We start from the raw sequence: 17,882 nt of genomic DNA on the forward strand, positions 1-17,882 counted from the left end.
GCACTAATCACTTCGGAGGATGTAGGCAATGGGCCATCGTCAATTTCCTTATTGCTGTTGCTTTGGCTCGTGGTCAACACGACGTCTGCAACGTAGTCCTCATCTTGTAGCTGACCCACGATGGCGATATCATCGTCCGCACTGACGAACTCGTCGAATGTCGATCCGTCAATAGCTCCCGGGAACTCTGCCAGCTCGCTCCAAACTTCGGCGGAAACACCTGCGGTGTCTTCAGTGCTGTCATCGGAATTTGGGGTGTCATCACCAGGCATGCGGAAGCCGGCATGGCTAAAGCAGTTCTGGATCGTCTCCGTGACATCTGCCCACGATTTATGATTTATGATTTCGAGTTTCGCGGCGAACGGCAAATTCTGCCTCTTTGCACAAGCCATGATGACAGCACGCCAATAAAGTTCACAGAGCACCAACAGGCAACACCACCAGCACGGACCACGCTGAATGAGGACTCGAGGAAAACAAGCAGCAGCAGCCACACAAGCATAAAGAAAGAAAAAATGGCGCTCACTTCTACCGCCTCCGCGCCTCGGAGAAAGCACGACGGCCTCTGATTGGCTGTAAGCGCTGCGAGCGGGCCAGGATCATTTCTTGCAGGGTGGTGTTCGCCCGTGCACAACCGGGTCTAAACCACTTTTTCTAGGGTGGCGCCGGCAGTTTTCCCCACCACCGCGAGGGAAAGCCAACTTGCTGGAGCACTTTTGAGGCGCATGGAGTTTGATATATCGGTTGTCGTTGCTATTTTCGTTCGATGTAACAGTAACTTTTGCTATATATTCTCAATGTAAATTCACCGTGTTTAGAAATTGTTCGATATACGGGATAATTTGATATAAACGGGTTCGATATAGTCGGGCTCGACTGTACAACTTTTCAGGAGCAAGCAAGAACTGGCATTCGGCTGATAAAACAACTGCACCTAAAAGGTGAATATCTGGACCTTACACACTTTATATTTGATATAGTTGGGCCACATAAGCATTTTAATTACATTCACCACTAAATACTGTCTGGGGAAAAAAAAAGATTACCTGAGCACTGCACAATGCAGAAAACTTTTTGTACTGCCCCATTGAGAACTGAAGATGAGCAACTGTCAGCCTACCTGAGCACCCGAGTCCAACAGCAACCGAGCCACCTCGACATGTCCATCCATGGAGGCCTCCATGAGGGCAGTGTGCATCTCATCCGTCTTGTGCTCCTGATCAGCGCCCGCTTCAAGAAGGAACCGTACCATTTCAAGGTGCCCTGCACACACACGCGCAGCACAAGAGAGAAAAAAACTTTTCGAGCCGTGCCACTTCTATGCCAGCTAGACCAGCTAACTTGAAGGTGACAGAACAGCCACAGTGCAGTGTCCAGAGAGGTGTAGAACAGTCATTTCACTATACATGTCTGGTGCTAAATGTTAAGCTGATGTGGATTGTTGAAATACAACTTAAGAAACCTTATAATTCTTCCTTCATGCCAAGAAAATATGTAGTTGCAAAGAATATCTTGCTTTAGTGGCTTGCATAATGTTAGCGCAATTAAAACCACCAAGCAGGGTAAGTCTGACATAGCATCCACCTCCGTGCTCTATACTGCCTGACAGTCAGCACTTGCCATGCTCAGGGAACATTGCATCTACACCAGAAATGCGTTAGAATACTTCCTGTTACGTTTGTTTCCTTATGCTTAGCCAGACTATCTTGCATGTTTTGTGATGTTTTCCGCAGATAGAATAATTACTATGAAGCTCTTGATACTTGGGCATCACTGTGCAGTGTCAGGGAGCTGCATACGATCCGGGTGTCAGTACCAAAGCACAGCCATTCCATGAGTGTGTTTGGTGAACTTGTGTTTACGCAGCCGGTGCAGTCTGCCTACAAAATACAACACGATCAACCCATGCATCCCATGAAATCTGTGTGCGCTACCTTCACTTGTGTGATCCCTGTTGGACCAATGTTCATCCCCTCTGAGAAGTCATGCGAAAGGCGCCCAACAACTCAGTTGGCTTCGAGGCACTAACTGGGACGGTTCACAAAAGCAGCCAAAAGGATGATGTGTAGCCCTTCCTATTAAGCATGACATGCTTTTAGCTCCCATTGTCAGTGACCTTCAAGTGACCTTGAGTCCAAATACAGAGCTGTTATCAGGGCACTCGCACGAGAACATCCGGCCAACCAGCCAAAAGATTTAAAAAATGCAGCCTCTCGCCCCCAACCCTTTGTACAGGACCGCATTACATGCGCTAGTTACTGCCCAAACAAGTCACAAAAAACAGTGCTTCCGAGTTCTTAAAAGTTTGTTCTTAGCATCACTGAAGCTGTGAATTCTAGTACACCGAAGTTTCATTTGTCATTTGTAATAGCAATGTTCCAAAGGCAGATACAGGATACTATACATTTAATTGTCATCTTTTGGCACTGAGACAAGGTTGCTGTGCTCTTTTCGACACCAATGGTCTGAGAGTTTTGTAGCCACGTACGCTATGCAAAGCCCAAGATTTATCCCACACAATGACAAGAAACAATGGCGTCCATGTGGACAAGTGCACAGTATGGTGTGGTGTGGTGTGGTGTGGTGTGCCCTTGCAAACTTGCACTGTACCCGTAAGTTTGCGGCTAGTATGGCCCCCAGCCCATCTGCTTTGCAGGGAGCCAATTTATGCTTACATCTACTCGTGATTATAAGAGAGCCAGCCATTTTTAAACACAGTTTTGTAGGCTTGTGCGAATAGTAAATTTTAGGTTTGAAGCAAATTCGAAGCGAATAGTGATTTGGTCAAATAATTTCGAAGTGAATTCAAATAGTATATATCATCACATATTATAAAAAAATGAGTATATTTGTCATGACCCAACTAACCTGCACAATATTTTTTTAAATAAAAACAAGGCCTGTGCAAATGTCATTCTTTTTGATTCAAAGGGAAGTGGAAGCAACTTTGAATAGCAGAATTTGACTTTCGGTAGAATGCAAGTGATAACCTGTAAAATGTTATGTTTTAAAATTTACTATACTTACAGCATATAAGCCGGTATAACAAGCTTTTAAACTTAAAAAATTATGAATCGATGCAAGGGCAATATGTTCATTTAACCTTGAAGTGTGGCTTTGGCGGCAGTGCGGATTTCCCCTGGATAGGTGTATTCACGGTATAGCACCCCTCCACTGCAGTGAAACCACCTTTACAGGGGGGGGGGGGTTACATGCGGTTTATAGCTGTCCATTCGTTTATTTTGACTACTTTGAAATTTCCAATAATTTAAATTTGTGTTGAACTGAATTCGAATATTTGAAGAGCTCAAATATTCGCACAAGCCTACAGTTTTGCTTTAAGACCTCGAAACAGTTTTTTTAAGGGGAGACGCTCCTCGAAACAACTTTTTTTTTAATTTTTTGCAATAGAGACTTGAAAATTCTGTTATATGTATAGTTTTTCATGCAGATTTCAAATATGTCATTACTTTCCATGTAGCTGCTACAGTTGTTGAGTTATGTCATACACAATGGCAAAATGTTACACTTTTTGCGGGAACTCTTTTATGTACTAAACTTTCAGTAAAATCATTGTGTTGAATCTTATTAGACTCTTTGTAGACTGTAGAGTGCCAATATCTATCCAGATTATTCCACAGAGCTAATAGAACTAATAAAAAAAAATTGTACTCTGTAACTGATTATTTTCAGTCTCCTTTGAAACAGTAACCGAATATTTTCACAAGTAATGCTGATAGATATTGCAATTTCAAGTAGATATTTGCATTCTACATGTCTTGAAGAATACGTGTGCCAAGTTTCGTTACTATACAATAAATATAAGTTTATAAAAGGCTGCCCGCAAAACGTGAAATTGTTGAAAAAAATGAAAATGAGAAAAACAAGTTTGAAAGTTTGAAACGTTGGCATTTATCAGAAAAAACACTATTTACATCAAATTGGGCCACAATCCGCCTCCACGTGTGCGTGGACGAAAGTGTAGACTCAGGGCAATCGGAATTTTCACAACACAGTTCGAGGAATGCCGAAAGTCTGCGCTTTCCAGCCACCTCTCGGACGCCGAGCTTCCGTTCGCGGCAAGGGTGGCATGCCAAACCCGCCACAAGTGCCGTGAGCGCGCCGATTTCGCAAAGCATCGTGTTGACAGTAGGAGCACCTACAAGTCTAGGCTCACTCTCAAAGAATCCAATCTTCTTTTGGGATGCACTGATAAATTCCACAGCAGCGTCAATTTCACAACCACTGTCGCGGGGTTCGGTGTCGGCGTTAGGCCTATCCAATATCGGAGCGTCGGGGGCATCGTCCATTGCTGTCGCTTTGGGAAGCGTCCGACGCCGTTTCCCTCGATGCTTGTGGCGAGTCCTGAACTTTCGAACATCAGAACTGCGCTTTTTAGGGCTTGCCATGGCATGAAAATACTGAAGAAACGCAGAACAACTCGGTCGCGTCGTTTGAGGCTTCGTTCTTTTGCCGGGGAGATGGGAGGGAGGAGAGGGTGGAGCGCGCCGCCGTCCAATGGCGGCCTCGCGCTGCGTGCCGCGAAATTCAAAACGCTCGACGTATGCGTTGTTTTTCTCGTTTTTTCTTTATTCTGCGTGAACATACGAGACTAACCCCTGGTGTATTGTGGAGAAGACAGCTTTACGCTGCATGCGGGCAGGATTGCAAATGGCGGGCACCGCGTCATTTTCGCAACAGAAGGACGCAAACTACACCATTTTTTCGCGACATTTGCGCATTTCTCGTGTCACCGCTTCTCACTCGGAAGCCTTTTTAGATAATTTCTCGTGCGAATTTGAGCTTGATATTTTCAGAAATAAAAGATTATAGTCCAAGTATGACAATACAGCCGAAAAAAAAAAAAAACAGATTTTTTTCGGAAAACCGCGACTTTTCGACCCGCGTCTCCCCTTAATTTGTCCATTTCCCTGACATGGGAGTGCAGCATCCTAACAAGACCGACAGAACAGCGCTACAGGAAAGCAGTGCTGTGAAGGGCACATTACGAGACTTGCTTATGTTACACTTGAAGGAAAGGAGATGACTCTTAAGGGCTCGTTTTTTTTTTCTTTGATAGACAGAATATTAATGAGAACTAACAGACAATAACACCAAGGAAAGTATAGGGGGTGTTATCCGCAGTATTTAGAATATAAATGTGGAGAAAGTACACCCCCTATACTTTCCTTGACAATATTGTCTGTTAGTTCTCATTAATATTATGTTACACTTGGTTTCGTAACCCTCTGCATGTAAGTGCAACTAGCACACGAGTAGATTTTCCAGTTTACCTTACTGTTGCAGAGGTACAGCACTAAGGCACTTCAAGTGTAGTGGTTCCCTAAGAGGCACCCAGTGGTAAGTCACGTCTGTTTCAGTGCTGCAGCTGCTCTTAGTCAAGCCACGTACACAATTCAGGCATCCAACGACATCACATGAATGTGCCATTTTTTCTAACGTACAGTTAGAGCGAGTTTCACAAGGAAGCAAAGCCTGTGCCACACTACGCAACAACAAAAGTACTACCGAGACGTGACTGGTCAAGCAGAGCTGAGCCCGTCACGTCTCGGTAGTACAAAAGCAAAACCTTTTGTTTGACCTCCTGCATCATTTTCAAGGGTGATGTCAAAAAGTTCTTTTTTCCCCATTAATCGAACAGAAACGAAGTAGTATTTTGTAGAGCCTTGTAATGTACTGCAATGATATTTTTATTACGGGTAGTTTGAGTACCAGTGACTAATTATATTGAATACCACGTCAATGGGTTGGTGCTCGAATGTCCCACAGGTGGTGCAAATCATGGGCTGCATTTACCTTTCCCTATCACTAAAGCGCTGTTGCAGATAATATTGACATTTTAGATGTTCTCAGGCAGTAATCTAACACTCTAACATAAATTGTTCTTGGCCTTTAGTGTCCTACCACCAAATAACCGACGGCATGGCACAAATCTAAGAGCACTTCCATCCTGTCACTGGTCAACAGGCACTGTGGCTACCTCAGCTTCCTGAAGACACTCCTCGCAGTCATGTTCACCTGCACCACCAAGGTTAGGAAGCGGGTGAATAGGTGATCGAGCCAGCATACCCTTGTAGCAGGCGAGTGTGAGCGCAGACTCCTTGAACTCATTGGAGTGGGTGTTTATGGAGGCGCCAGCAGCCACAAGGACACGGGCAGTCGACACGTGCCCGGCAGAGGCAGCCTCCATGAGGGGTGTGTGGCCGTTCTCATTGTGCTCCTCAAGGTTTGCGCCCGCCTCCACCAGGGCTCGAGCCGCAGCCTCATGGCCCCCCAGGCAGGCAAACATCAGCGGCGTGTGCCCTGCACAGCATGGTGCTTTGTTTTGGGGACTACTCTTTCAGATATTCCCGTGTAGTTTTATGCAGTTCGCAATCTCTGCATCCGACTCCGTAAAAGGGAGATCTCCGCGAAAGAACCGAGCTTGTGTATGGATAGGCTGGCTACAACAGCACCAACCAACAAGCCTCTTTTAAGTGGCAAATGGAATTGAAAATTAAATGCTCCAAATCAGTGTAGTGAAGCACTACAATTGCAGCCAATATGCATTTCAATGCAAGACAGCAAAAGGACTCCCTTTGGGGAGTCCTTTTGTCCCTCAACTATTACCATCTGACTTGCTTATGCTTCCTTTCAGGAAAACTGTGCTCGCCACTTTCCTATCAAGAATGCTATGCCATGCTGATAGCGCACACGCTGACAATACAAGGAAAGGCACGTGAGACACATGATTATAGATGAGAAACAGAATGACACACCAAAATACACTCAAACCTCATTATAACAAAGTCGCATCTGCCACGAGAATAACTTCATTATATCCGAAAATTCGTTATAAACGTTTATTTGTAACACTGTAGCTATGACAAGACTATTCTTCATTTACTTCGTTATAACCGATAATTCGTTATATCCATGTTCGTTATAATGAGGTTTCAGTGTATGCCCTCTTTTTTTTCTTTTTCACAGTCACTAGAATGTGAGAAAAAAATGTCACTGGAAAATGTACAACGAGAACATGCCATTTGCCACGACATTCGGCAATTGCAGTGGGCTCCATCACTAGCTAGCATTTCTTTCAAAAGCCCTTTGAGGATCTCAAAGTAAATGTAAGATGTCATGGACAAGATTCTACTCAGGTGATCCCAGCTACATCAACTGATTTGGTATATCGAACGGCGGTAACATCCCCTTAGAAATCCCATTCGAATGTGTACGCTGTACGAGGCGTATACAGTCGAACCCATTTATAACGAACTCGAAAGTGCCACGAAAGGTGGTTGTTTTATCAGTAGTTAATTGTATATGGACTTGCCCTTAAAAACATGGACTTAGTGGCCAAGCAGTTCTTTTTTTTTCTTCGCATTTTTATTAAGAAGTTTCAACAACCCCTCCGATGACAAGTTAAGCCTTCTCTCTTCGTGAAGCGACACCCACTGCTTACTCCCAAGTGCCTTGCAATGAACTGACACCGTTTCACTAAAGCGTGATACCGCCACGTGGAGCTGATCATCCCTGGCTAGGTGCATGCAGCGCATCGCCTACTTGGCTCACGCCGTCACAGCCCAGCTGCTTGCTGTATACCGTATGCGTGCGTTTGTGTGTTCTTCGTGCCTGCTTCACTCCGGACCGTGCACGGGTGCGAAGAGTAGCCTGTTCATTCAACGCAGCGAAGACAAGCATTTTGTAAGCAACCCACACCCTACATCTCCGCGCGGTCCTGCACGACGAGGCACAGCACGGTTAGGTTGTCGCCTAATAAAGCATGTAGTATACGCTCGCTGTGAGTGCATCGAAATTTCTCGGTGCCCGCGCCGCTCAACACCAGCGAGCTACTTTTGTTTCTACAAAGCGATGCGCACTAAAGCGGTCTTGCACAATGCGGCGGCAGCGAACTTGCAAATGGCAGCATGACGCACTTGTACCACCGTCAACCACAGTTTTTGCCACATGCGCAGCCAAGCAGATAGCTGCAGATGACTGTGATAAGGATGTCGGCGATAAGTCATAGTGGCATGTATATTGAGTGTATCGCTGGCCGCCACCTCGCCTTCGCTATTTTCTTATGCTTATCCATGAAGGCATCGCCACAATCGCGCAGAATAAGCAGTAATCATTGATCAACCGGTCTCTACCATTACCGAAAAGACGGAATACCCTTTGTGGCACATTGTGGCGTAGACTAGCTGAGAGGCGCTGTGAACTTTTATGCTATGAAAAGTTATCACGGTTGTTTCTTGCGTTCCAAGGCATTGTTTGGTTCATCGAAGGCGGTTGTAGCTGTAAAAAACGGCATCAGAGAAGGCTGCCGCGTGAAAGTTGACTGCAAGGCTTGATGCTGCCTCCTATTTCTTTTTACCTCACTTCATTCTGCCACTGTAGAAATATCTGAAAGGCCGGCGCCCTCGCCCACAGCGTCTGAAATCTGCGTGCGGTGCTCACCGATCTAGGATACCTTAGTCGTGAGTAAACTGGAGCGGGGTGCGCAAGCGTGCACCTCTCTCATGCGTAAGAATGCTTGTTTTAACTTTTTTTTTTTTTTGCTTTGCATGCGCCATATTTTTGCTGTGACCATGTCCGAAATGTTCATTGTGAAAGTAGAGGGCTTTGAAAAATGTGCGCTATATGTGGACACAGTTTCAATGGGTAGCATAAGAAAACCTAAGTGCACTGAAATGTGGTTGTTATAACCGATAGATCGTTACATCTGGGATCGCTATAAATGGGTTCCACTGTATCAAAATGTCGTTGACCTCAACATTTGATACCGTATTTACTCGCATAATAGATGCACCCCCCAAACTTGCTATGGTTTTTCGGGGAAAGAAAAAAAATGCATTCATTACATGAGTAAATACAGTATATCGAATGCTGTGCTGCCCTACGCCCTTACTAGCCCACTTCCCTCAAAGGAGCAGCCTGGTCTTAAGGGGGGAGGTGGGGATCGAGGCTGAAATTCTTTATTTTTTGTCGTAGAACAATGAAATTTGGCATGCTTATTGGGAAGTGCACTGAATGACTATTTACAAAGTTTCATTAAGATAGCTCCAGCAGTTTTGACATTATAAATTTTTACTTGCATCAGTGTTATACCAAACTTGCAGAAAGCCTGGCATGACAACAAAACATGGTAAAAGCCCAAAGTTGCCCTTATATTTTAGCCATAGGAATGGTTCATGCTATGACATTCTCCAAATATTTTTATTACCCCGATTTTTTTTTACACTGAACATTACATCCATGCTTGCATAATGCATTCGTTATTGTCATGTCAAATTAGCTAAAGAGTAAAAAAACGAGAGTAATTAAAAAATATAGGAATGTCATAGCATAGAGAATTGACTAGGGAATACAATGCAACAGACCTCATGAAAATCCATCAAGCCATAGTCGTGCTACGCTTTCTGCAAGCGGGACAGTCGGGTCAAAACACACTTCTGAGAAAACGGGCCCTAAAGTTGCCCAGCCACTACATGTAAATCAAAATGCCCTGGGGCTGTAATATTTAGTGTCTTTGCTTGCAGGGGTTTTCTTATGTCCTTGATCTTTCATTTTTCTGCACTACGTGCTTTCCTTTTTCTTTATTGGTTATTTTTGTCAGCTCTTCGAAGGGTGAGCCTTCAGGTTTAATGGCCAGACTTGCATATTACAAGTCTGGCATGCAAATTTAGGTGTGCTGTGGCAGTTATGGCCACGACATTGGTGGCACAGAACTTTCTGAGTAGTACTTAATGAAGCGAGTTTGGCAGATAAAAATTCGTCCACTCCTTTACACAAGTTCATTTGTCACCCCCGCCTTGATACGCTTCATCATTCACCCGGTCGTGGTAATGGTAATTGGCGAGGCTTTCATTATTTCAGTGCATTCACAAAAGCTTGCTGCGATACCATGCACGGCTTGAAGCGCGCCTAAATTACATCACCACTGAGTGCTTATTTCCCCGCGAAGTGCTCGGCCGCGGGGTTCGGGAAGTCGGTGCCCGATATGCTGGGTGGCGGCATTTGGTGGCGATGCGCAATATGCCAGGCCGCAGCGATGAAACATCGGCGTGCAATATGCTTGGCCTCGCATTTTGGGGCGCCGACGCGCGAAATTGTCGCGGTGCTTCGAGCGACCGCTGTGCGACGAACTTGGGGAGATCGAGCGGCCGTAGCCGTGGGGTCCGCGGCGCAGCTGCCGATGCGCCAAATGCCGATCAGCGATTCCGAGCTGCCAACGGGCGATATCATTAGTTGCTTGCAACAAAGCGCATTGCGGATTGTTCGCTTTCGCATGTCTGCTAGCACGATGTTCTTCCCAAGTTCGAATTCGTCGGCGCCAACGTAGTTAGGCCTAGCCACGACTCCGAGCAGTAAGCACGGTCGCGGTGTGCGCTGCCGCGGTGCCCGATGTTTCAAAGTTAGTCATGTTCGATCACGAGCACAAAAAGTCATCCCGCGGTGGTCTTCGTCACGAGGTCCGAGATGCCGACGGGCAGAACTTCTAACCGCGGGTCCGATGAGTGAACGCAATACAGGACCGAGACGTGCTTCTGCGATGTTCGCGAAGAGCGCGTCGGGCTATCGCAGTCTGATGCACGGTCTGAGGAACGAGCTTCCGGGTGCAGCTGCTAACGCGTAATTATCGTCGACCAGCGAACACAAAACGAGTGCGAACGCTTCAGTAATTCGCGTGATTTTCGACAGCCGTGACCCCGCAACGCGGAAGCCGCAGACGACGCACACCGGGAGCGACCATCGGACCAATGGCGAGGCGCGCTGGAGCATCATGGCGGCCGCGGCCAATCGGGGACCTCGAAACGACCTTTAAACGTTTGCTTTTTGTGCGCTTGTTTTTAAATGGAGGAGCCAGCTGAGGCGGGGAATTTGAAGACGGAGAAATGCTCTTTCAGACGAGCCCTAGATGGTGGTGCTCGGTCGTGCCGTTACGGAGCTATAATTTTTTGAAAAACGCTTTCTTTTTTGCGATTTCCGCGATAATTTTCGCCACCTCAGCGGGCGCAACAATTTTTAATAGCACTTCTACGTGGTTTTCAGCGAAGATATTTTGGAATTAGATAGAAAAAGGGCTACAGAAACTGAAAATGTGATTTTCAGAAAATCGATTTTTTTGCCATTTTTCGCGATTTGATCCCCGCGTCCCCCCTTAATAGTGAACACATGTTATATTTTTCCAGCGACCTTCCAAAAAGAATCAAGGCTGTCTGCACTTTCATCTCCAGTCTTTTTTCCTCTGTGTCTTTTGGCTTAAGTGGCTGGCTTCCAAAGTTTGGTAGGTGGGGTCATTCTCCTTTGGGCCTTGCTCGCACCCAGTATAAAAATTGTCGAGAACGATCAAATTTGCGGTGGAGGTCCACGCCCAGTCTAACAATACCGCAGCAGTGTTGGAACGGTACTGCAGCACACAACTGTGCTCTGCGATGGGGACAGCCATACATTTCATGTAGTGAACAAGGAAATGCGTATGGCTGCATAAAAATTGAAAAGGATGAATTTGTCAACCATGTTAAAAAGCACATGGGCACAGCCAAGTACAATTTAGCCTCAACACATAAATGAACTGATGTAGGAACCTTGGTGGCAAGGGGAAGCCAACTGCAGACCTTTTCACGAAATTAAGTTCACCTATTATGATTGGATTCTAAAGTCATATAAAGGAGACATAGAGGTGACAGAGAAGGCAATAATGGCCACATAACATCTTACAACGTCAAGTAATACTGCCTAAAATCACAGCCTGTGCTCAACAAGCCCAGAATCGTGCTGCTGCAGCAAAGGAGCCGCCTTATCACCATAACTTACCACCATATGTGCATAAAGCTTTACTGCCTATGCACGAGCACCTCTCTGACCAAACGCTCATTGAGCATTCACCCACCCACCCCCTTTTTTTTGCTGAGGGCACAGCAAAGCAGTAATTTTGACAGAGGTATATTTGAGTTCTTGTTTTGCAGCACAAGGACTAAAAAAAAAAGCACCAGGAAACTGATTCAGCTAGCAAGTGTGTCACTGCAGCTGACCACATTCAAGGAGTACTGAAGAAAAGTCATTATAATGCCAATAAGCAACCAGATTACTTCTGTGGTGACTATAATCCATTTCATAAATGTGTACACATTGTACTTACACAATTATAGGCCAACCTCTTTTATTCAAATTTGAAAGTCCCCAGTTGGGAGGTCAATTTACAACCGGAACCGAAATGTGAACCATCAGTCGCACGCAGCAAGACAAACAAGAAATCAAGGACCCTACAGCATAGTTACAACCATACAGTTTTATAATAATACATAGAGGGAAATCTGGAGCTAGTGTCTAAGGGAGCTGCGATGCATGGTGCTTCAGCCAGCATGGAAATGATGGGTAGCACATGGATTTGCCTATAAGCTTCATCCTTTTGGCTTCGTGTGGCTCTTTAATTTTCAAAAGTGTTAAATATTAAAAAAAATTCAGCGGTCCAACTTCCCCACTCGACCCTTTTAGGCTCACCAATTCAAATCAGCTCAGGGATTTAACAAAGAGCCATTCTTTTACCTTACACAAAAGCCAAAACACAACAACAAAGTCAGAAGTGCGTTCGAAGCCACAAGCACAATGACTAGGCAAGTCTATGTACTACCCATCATTTCCATGGTGGCTGAATTATCGCAATACCACAGTTCCTTTTAATAAATATTGTAGGAAACTCTATGGTTACAACACTATATTACCTTTCCGGCTCTACCTGTAGGATATGGTTACTTCACAAGCTCGTTCAGAAGAATTTTGTTTTTTTCCAACGTTTACTGTGTGCACTGTCACGGATCTTGTGGGAGTGTCAATTGTTGATGGAAGAGCCATTGTTCCAATCAGCAACGGTACTCTTGAGAGCGAACAGCGGCAATTTGTCCGGGGGCTACTTATAGTTGATGGAAGAGCTTCTCTTTTGGCTCTTTCAAACTTTTCTTTTGACAGCTGCGCACTACTCTTGGGCTTTATCATGCCTCATTGTCACAAGTGCTCTGGGCCCAAAAACCTTTCAGCACTCATTTGCAGCACCATTCAAGAGGGCTGCTGGTTTCCATACTGCACAATGCTAGCTGCGCAATGGGACACAACTTTGGACTTCCTGAACATGTGGTGCGGCAGCGGCAACTGCACTGTAAACAAATTTTTACATGGGAGGCTGAGAACTGATGTCTTTGCGGGCCAAAGTCAGCATGCCTTTTGGAGCTCACAGTATAAGTGACTGAACTACACGATCAGTCTCTACTAGTGACATAAGAAACAATCAAACAAGAAGCCTGCGTCTGATACTGAGGTCACACTCGAAAGTGGGCTGGGCCTGGGCATCGAAGTCCATGAAGAAAGCAGGCTTGAAGATGACTACTGAGGACAAATAGTCCAGTGACTACACTAATTTTGTTGTTACAGTCGACTTATGATAACTGCCTTTACTTACAATCAGGATGCATGCATGGTAGTGTGCATCCCAATTGACGACATGGGTCTTGTAACATGGCTACACTGCGAGCACTCATGAAATTTACGAGTGCTGTCGGAACTTTCGGGCAACTCTGGGAAAGCGGCTCTTCCCTTTCCAGTTGCATTTGGAAAAAATTCACCAAACAGAAGTACCTCCACAAAAGTTGTGGGCTGTGAAGAAATTTTTTTTTTTCATATTTTCTATGCGCAGCTGCTTGGGAATCATTAAAATAAAGAGGACCTCATATATACCCTGTGCTGTTTGCGCATTGACATCGGCTCCATGCTCTATAAGCAGCTTGACGATGTCAGTGTGGCCCGCAGTGGCCGCCTCCATCAGCGGGGTCATATCCTTGAGGCCTCGGTCCTCCACGTTGGCACGCATCGCCAGCAGCAACTGCAGAATAGGTGAAACATCAATCGGAGCACAAAGACTCTCCATCTTCTCGTTTCAGAATACAGCAGAATCTTGGTAAACAGAAATTGCTTGAAAAAACACTGCTTTTTATTTTTATTTTTTTAATTCTTGATTGATTTTGATGAAACTTGCTTAGTACAGTAAAACCTCGTTTATCTGGATCTCGTTAACTCGGACTCGCGGTGCGGTCCTGGCAAAACTGTGTATACTTCAATGGTGTCAAATGCTCGTTAATTCGGAGGGATTTAGCCGTGCACCGGTTAACTCGGACAACTCCAGAGAGGGCTATCGGGACTCCATGCTTTGAGTCACGCAATCTCGGCGGCCTGGAGGCTCAAGCACTCCTTGCCATAACTGATGGCGGAACCGAAGTTTTGGAGAAACCGAAACCGAATGAACAACTGCAGCAGAACATGATCATGATGACAGTGAATGAGGGGGAAGTGGCTAGGTGGCACTAGTCGGCGGAAGCGCTTGGGCCACCGGCGCATCCAGTGTCTACTAAAAGTGGAACACACAGACGACGGGACGGTTCGCGCTGCCACCACCACCACAGCTGCTCGCTACACCTACGCTGCTGGTTTCTTTGTGTTGCGACTTCGAATGTAGCGTGCGAGCTCATGCACGTTGCATTCTCCGACTGTGCTTGTGCGCGTTGCCACCACCGTCGTGCTTCATAGTGATGGCGACCGTCACCGGAGTGAAGCGGCCACAGCAACCAGCAAATGATCTAGAAAGACAGGTGATGATATTGAAAGACGCGAATGACATCACGACGTCGCACCGTGCAGGACGCCGCCGAAGCCCTCGCTGTGCTCGAGGAGTTCTGCGTCGGTTCTCGCGACAGCGAGCGTGCGCACCACCACCTGGTGGGGTTGAAGAAAACCGTTCTAGCACAAATTCCGACGATGAGGCAGACAAAAATAATGCAGTTTTTCATGAAATAAAGGTTCGTCTGTGCCGAGCACATTTTCCTTTTGTTTTTACGGTCCATTCGATAATCCGGAATTCCGTTAACTCAGACATTTTCACCGGTCCCGTGAGATCCGGGTTAACGAGGTTTTACTGTATACATACCTGCCAAGTTTGGAGAAACAGAATTCGGGGGATGTACTCAAAGGGGGGGGGAGGATGCACTGCGATATCAATTATATGGACACTGTCAGCGGGATTTTGCAGTCGCCGCTGATCTGTACAGAGTACAAACCGATAACATTGCTTACGCATCGTCTGTTTCAAGTGCGAGTAAAAGCGCGCTAGCGCTAGGCACGAACGCGGTTGAAGCAGAGATGAAACGACCCGGCCGTCACCGTCGCGCGAAGGGCACATGCGATAACATCGCTCCGCGTGCGAGGCCTGTCGTCGCTTGTTTACCGGTTATTCCGCCTGGCAAGGGACCATAACGGGCGCCGTTGAGACGGGGACGGTCGCGAGCGCTGGCGAACGTGCTATCTTGACAGACATCGGTAACGGCTGTTATTGTAAACTTCAATTTTGTTTCTGTCTTGCTTATTTCTTCGACAGCCCCACGTTTTCCTCACGCCTGCTCTTTCAGTAAACATGGCGTCTGCGATGCCGACTGAACCGTGTGCGGCCGGAAACTCGCCGTCTCATTTTCCGAAGAAGCTGTACACTAAATGTGACAGAAAGTGGCTATCAAAACAGACCAAGCAAGTTATCTGCAACGTCTACACTGGAGTGAGGCGTCGTCAGCGTGACTTGTCTGCAAATGCAGTGTGCCGGACTGTCGTCGAGCTCACCGCAGTGAGCGAGCGAACAGTTAAGCATATCAAGGCTGAAGCTCTGCGGGCCCCACTTGCCTCCCCGAAGCGCAAGAAATTGAATTCCTCGGGCCAAACTGAGGAGCGCATCACCGGCAAGACGCGGCTGCAGTGCTATGACACGTTTGCGTTAGCAGCACTGTGGCGCAAAGTGCACAGCTACTTCATGCGCAATGAAAGTGAGTTGAACATTTCTACCATCGTTAAATAAAAAAGAAGAATCCTTTCTACTACGTCGTCAGACAACTTTGCTCATGTGGCCAGACAAAGCACTGGACGCGCGGGGCAAAACTGGATTTTCAGGAGATTTTGCTAGGACCCGTACAACCGGGAGAAACGTTCAAAATCCGGAAGTCTCCCGGGTAATCCGGGAGACTTGGCAGGTATGCTGTATATGTATACTTATGCACTGATTATGCAATTATTTTTCTAGTGCAATACGAAGTTTGTAAAATAGATAACATTTCATGTGCCTTCCTGGGAGCAAGATTTTTTTCTAAATTGAGAGAGTTGCAAAGTAAATCAGCATATCACAATAATTTGGAATGAGAACTGTTTGCAGTAGTAGAAAAATGAATGTTCTGAACCCATTTGAACATTAGTTATGGTACTATGTTGAACATTCACGAGTGACCTGATGTTAAGCTGAGATTTCAATCCCAAAAGTACAACATATGACGACTTTTGTTCGAATGGGTTCAGAACCTCCCAACGAGCCTTTTAATGTGTGGAGTTGTATGGAGCTCGGCTGAACTATACTGCTCAGTTTGAATTACAGAAAGGTTTTAATGAGGCACGAAGTAGCGAGCTTTTGCTGTTCCCTGCAGTACATTGTGAACATACCTGTGCCAGCTCGCAGTATCCCGAGGCGCAAGCGAGAGAGAGCAGGCTCTCCCCCTCTTCGGTGACCTCGTTGACGTTGCGGCCCTCGTCGAGCAGCTGACGCACGGCACGTACGTCCCCTTCGCTACACGCTTCCGCCAGGGTCCGGCTGCTGTTGACTGCCGCTGCAGGTGCTCCTCCAGTTGATCCTTGCTGCTGCTGCTGCGGTTGCTGCTGCGCTTGTTGCTGTGGTTGCAGTGGCTGCTGCTGCTGCTGCTGTTGCTGATGGGGTGTGGCCCCGCCGTGCTCGGCCCGCATGCGCGTGAGCGCAGCCGCCGCCTCATCCAGAGCACAGCTCACCGAGGTTGTCAGCCGCCGAAGAACCTCCGGGTCTGCAAACTGTTTGCCCTCGAGGGACAGCTTGCTCAGCCCTGCACCCATACAGACATGCCCACATTGAATAAACAGAACATCTGTCTACAATGTATGGTGGTTGGATGGAAAGAAGGGGTGCTTTGTGTGCATGAATCGAGTAGTGTTCATTCATTTCACCACCATTCAATGTTGTTAGCTACTGTTCCATCTAACTAATGAACATGTTATACATATACAGGGTGTCCCAGCTACTGGGAACAGTTTAAAAATTTGTAACTGTTACGTGAAAAAAATCTAGCCCATACTGTTTCCCGTACCCTGGAGTAGCCGTTGGTTAACTTTTTTGTTAAGGAGGCTTAATCAGTTAATTTGATACATTTTGTAACTCGAGAAGTACTCCCCCCGTTATCAAAAAGTTAACGAGGCACCTGCAGGCATGTTTAAGTTACATCATAACGTGCTAATTTCAGCAATGTACTAACTGCTTATTACACACACTTTTCGAAAAAGAAAACCACCGAAATGTTAAAAATAACATGCGACTACATTCCCACCTGCAAAAGAAAGCAGCACCCTAAAATGAGCTTCTTGGAAGCAACCATTTCGCCTGTCGCGCACTGCTAAAGACAGTGTTCAGTACCTTGATAATGGTACAGAAAAAGTGCCGACAATATGTGTCGCAATTTTTCGGCTATTTCTTCCACTCAAATGCACACTACATTAATCATCCTTCTCACGGCTGGCTCATTCCATTGATAGTGTGCCCGCAGTGCTGTTCTTGTCGACTCACTTTTGTGGCGACAGATGTAGCGGTGAAAAAAAAAAGGATAACTTTCCACGCCCTTTATCAACACTGCAACAACAGTTGTCTGAGCTCGTTTAATAACCAGAATAAAGCAAAGTGTTCGCAGTTACATAATATTTTCATATTTCATGGGCTTTCTTATTCAGTCAAAAAAAAAAAATTGACATGCAATTAGTATTTTGCTGGAAATAGCTCA

The 17,882-nt window shown here is 46.0% G+C and overlaps 1 protein-coding gene across 6 annotated transcripts in view; it reads right to left on the reverse strand.

Moving 5' to 3' along the window:
* Positions 1-17,882, reverse strand: part of LOC119391221 (ankyrin repeat and KH domain-containing protein 1) — a 204,064-nt gene that overhangs the window by 160,203 nt on the left and 25,979 nt on the right. For all 6 annotated transcript variants that reach the window (XM_049414348.1, XM_037658948.2, XM_049414346.1 and 3 more), the window contains exons 3-6: positions 16,528-16,937; positions 13,738-13,882; positions 6,091-6,324; positions 1,121-1,263 (exon numbers count right to left, since the gene is read on the reverse strand). In XM_049414348.1, the coding sequence (XP_049270305.1) occupies positions 1,121-1,263; positions 6,091-6,324; positions 13,738-13,882; positions 16,528-16,937 (932 nt within the window). The remainder of the gene's footprint in view (positions 1-1,120; positions 1,264-6,090; positions 6,325-13,737; positions 13,883-16,527; positions 16,938-17,882) is intronic.

This window comes from Rhipicephalus sanguineus, chromosome 1 (genome assembly GCF_013339695.2).
Source record: "Rhipicephalus sanguineus isolate Rsan-2018 chromosome 1, BIME_Rsan_1.4, whole genome shotgun sequence".
In the NCBI taxonomy this organism is placed as follows: Eukaryota; Metazoa; Arthropoda; class Arachnida; order Ixodida; family Ixodidae; genus Rhipicephalus; species Rhipicephalus sanguineus.